Source organism: Etheostoma spectabile, chromosome 13 (assembly GCF_008692095.1).
Source record: "Etheostoma spectabile isolate EspeVRDwgs_2016 chromosome 13, UIUC_Espe_1.0, whole genome shotgun sequence".
NCBI classification, from domain to species: domain Eukaryota; kingdom Metazoa; phylum Chordata; class Actinopteri; order Perciformes; family Percidae; genus Etheostoma; species Etheostoma spectabile.
Window position 1 is genome coordinate 10,741,960 of NC_045745.1, and position 2,416 is coordinate 10,744,375.

General features: G+C 44.0%; 1 protein-coding gene across 1 annotated transcript in view; it reads left to right on the forward strand.

Moving 5' to 3' along the window:
- pgk1 (phosphoglycerate kinase 1) overlaps positions 1 to 2,416 on the forward strand; it is a 15,411-nt gene that overhangs the window by 6,416 nt on the left and 6,579 nt on the right. Inside the window, exons 5-6 of the mRNA XM_032534682.1 lie at positions 1,193 to 1,296; positions 1,394 to 1,513. Of these exons, the coding sequence (XP_032390573.1) occupies positions 1,193 to 1,296; positions 1,394 to 1,513 (224 nt within the window). The remainder of the gene's footprint in view (positions 1 to 1,192; positions 1,297 to 1,393; positions 1,514 to 2,416) is intronic.

The following is a 2,416-nucleotide window of genomic DNA, read 5'->3' on the forward strand; positions in this document are numbered from 1 at the left end:
CCCCTCGTAGAGGGTGCAGTGGATCTGTTATGATCTTGAGAGACTTTCTCATACGTTAAGCTGACATGCAGAAGGTCCGATACCCTACTACAGATCCAGGTTCAGGCCTGTCTGTGGTGGATCAGCAGCTCTGACCTGCTGACATTTACCCTGAAGGTCCTCGCGGGACGTCTTGCTTTTCCTGTCCTGAGCGGCCATGCTTGGTATGCGTGGGTTGGTTTCTACTGTACTGCTCTACTGTATCAGACTTTATTTTTAGCATATTATACCAACATTTCTTAGAGATGGAAGATAATCTCAGAAGAATCTGTGTCCCAGCTCCACACGCATGATACTATTAGGTGCATAATGCAACAAATGAAAGTGTTGTGTGCAAGTGTTTTTATTTTTTGAATTAAACACAGCAGTTGACTTTTAACTGTAAAATCTGAAGGAGGAAGTGTTGCGTGCAGCACTCGTCTGACATTTGAATGACACCGAAGAGATCTCTTGACCTTTCTCTCTCCTCCAGTCACACAGTCATGGCCTTAACTGTTTAAAGTGCACCAGGAACCTGATCCACAATGACCCACCTGACTCTCATACAGACCCACATCAGGGGGGCGGGAAGCTGGAGACATTTGCTGGCTCCAGTTTCCCCAACATTGTGATTTGCTTTGATAAATTCCCATGGGTGTCCCGATTCTTAACTTAAAATCTAAAATTGAACAAATGGTGCCTTTCGCCTTCAACTGACATTGAAGAGTAGGATCGGGGATTCCCGGTGGCGCTATTTCACCATAAATCCAAATTAAATGCACAGGAATTCAGATTTTCTTTTGCCATTTTTGTTTGATTTGATTGCAGTTTGAAACTTTTTAGTAGTCTTGTTAGCAACTGTTGTGAATATGGACGTTAGTTTAGGTTTAGTGGAAAACAAAGCCATTGCAGGCATGCTTTGGATCTTGCAACAGGATGACTATGCAGCAGCTGCTCACCACAGTGAATTTCAATGTTCAACACTGTTGAAATCTATCATAAAAAATATATATATATATTCTAATATTTTTTTTCCTTTTTATATAAAGGACAACCTCCTTGGCTCGGAAATCAAATGCCCTTTTCAGTTGTTTCCCTCTGGCACTTCTTCACAGTTGTACTCCATCCGCCGCTCTTCATCTCTCACTCTTCTTCTCTGGTTTTTGTCCCTCAGACGAAGGCCTCCCAGGGGGACATCGACTCCTTCAGGGCGTCTCTGTCCAAACTCGGGGACGTTTACATCAACGACGCCTTCGGCACGGCTCACAGAGCCCACAGGTGAGCCGGGTGGGGGTTCATGGAGGACGGCAGCAGTGGTATCTGTGACGATGTGATGGTGACGTCTCCTACTCCTCTTCCTCCTCCTCTCTCCCAGCTCCATGGTGGGAGTCAATCTGCCGCAGAAGGCGGCTGGCTTCCTGATGAAGAAGGAGCTGGAATACTTCGCCATGGCTCTGGAGAAACCTCAGAGGCCCTTCCTGGCCATCCTTGGAGGGTGAGAAGGGTTCATTAAGTTGGAGTTTAAGAGTTCAGACTGTAAACAGACCTGCGTTAAAGAAACTATGCAAGGACATGAAATACAATCTAGGAAGTCCAGTCTAAGCATCAGATCCATGAATTTAAAGACTTATCAGACTCCTAACCACTGCACAGAGGTTTCTAATTTTTATTTTGATCAAGGTTTGTTTATTAAAGATCTTTGGTAGATATAAACAGCCACCCACCCACCTACCAGACCAATGCCTCTAAATTACAGCTGGTCACTGATATATTTTACCTGAAATGAGACCGGACTTATTATTGTAATGACAAATCTTCCTGAAATTTAGAGAACCTTGGCATCTGTAGTTGCCACCCACCATGTTGGCTTGAAATGAATAAGAGGGCTGCGTTTCTTTTTCTTTTTTTTAAATTTGAACGCTGCCTCACAGCAACCTGTTCAGCCCCAGTAGAGCGTATAATTTGAACGCTGTGTGGTACGTTGTGTACCGGCTGACTGGATTCCTCCAAACCAAACCAGGCTACCAACATTAAGCACTGCCTGTTTTTATTGTCTGGACCATTTTGCCTTTTAAAAAGTAAAAACCTCTTTGCCAGCGTCTTCCCTCCTCTCCTGCGGTTTTTACATATATCACACTGCCGTCTGTTTCTTAAAATACCCAGTTGGCCGTCCAGGAATGGAGACCATAAACACATTATGTAATCTGCGGTGTCACGGTACAGCTGCTCTCTTTAATACACGATCGCTGCTCAGCATTGAGTGCAGATGGCGAGCAGCAGACATGAGAAGCAACGCAACGGGTTTTTGTGTTTTTAGTAACACTTGCATTATTATGCCAGGAATATTTTCAGGGTTGTTTGGTTGATGATTTAGTTTAAAGTTGCACTCAATTAAAAA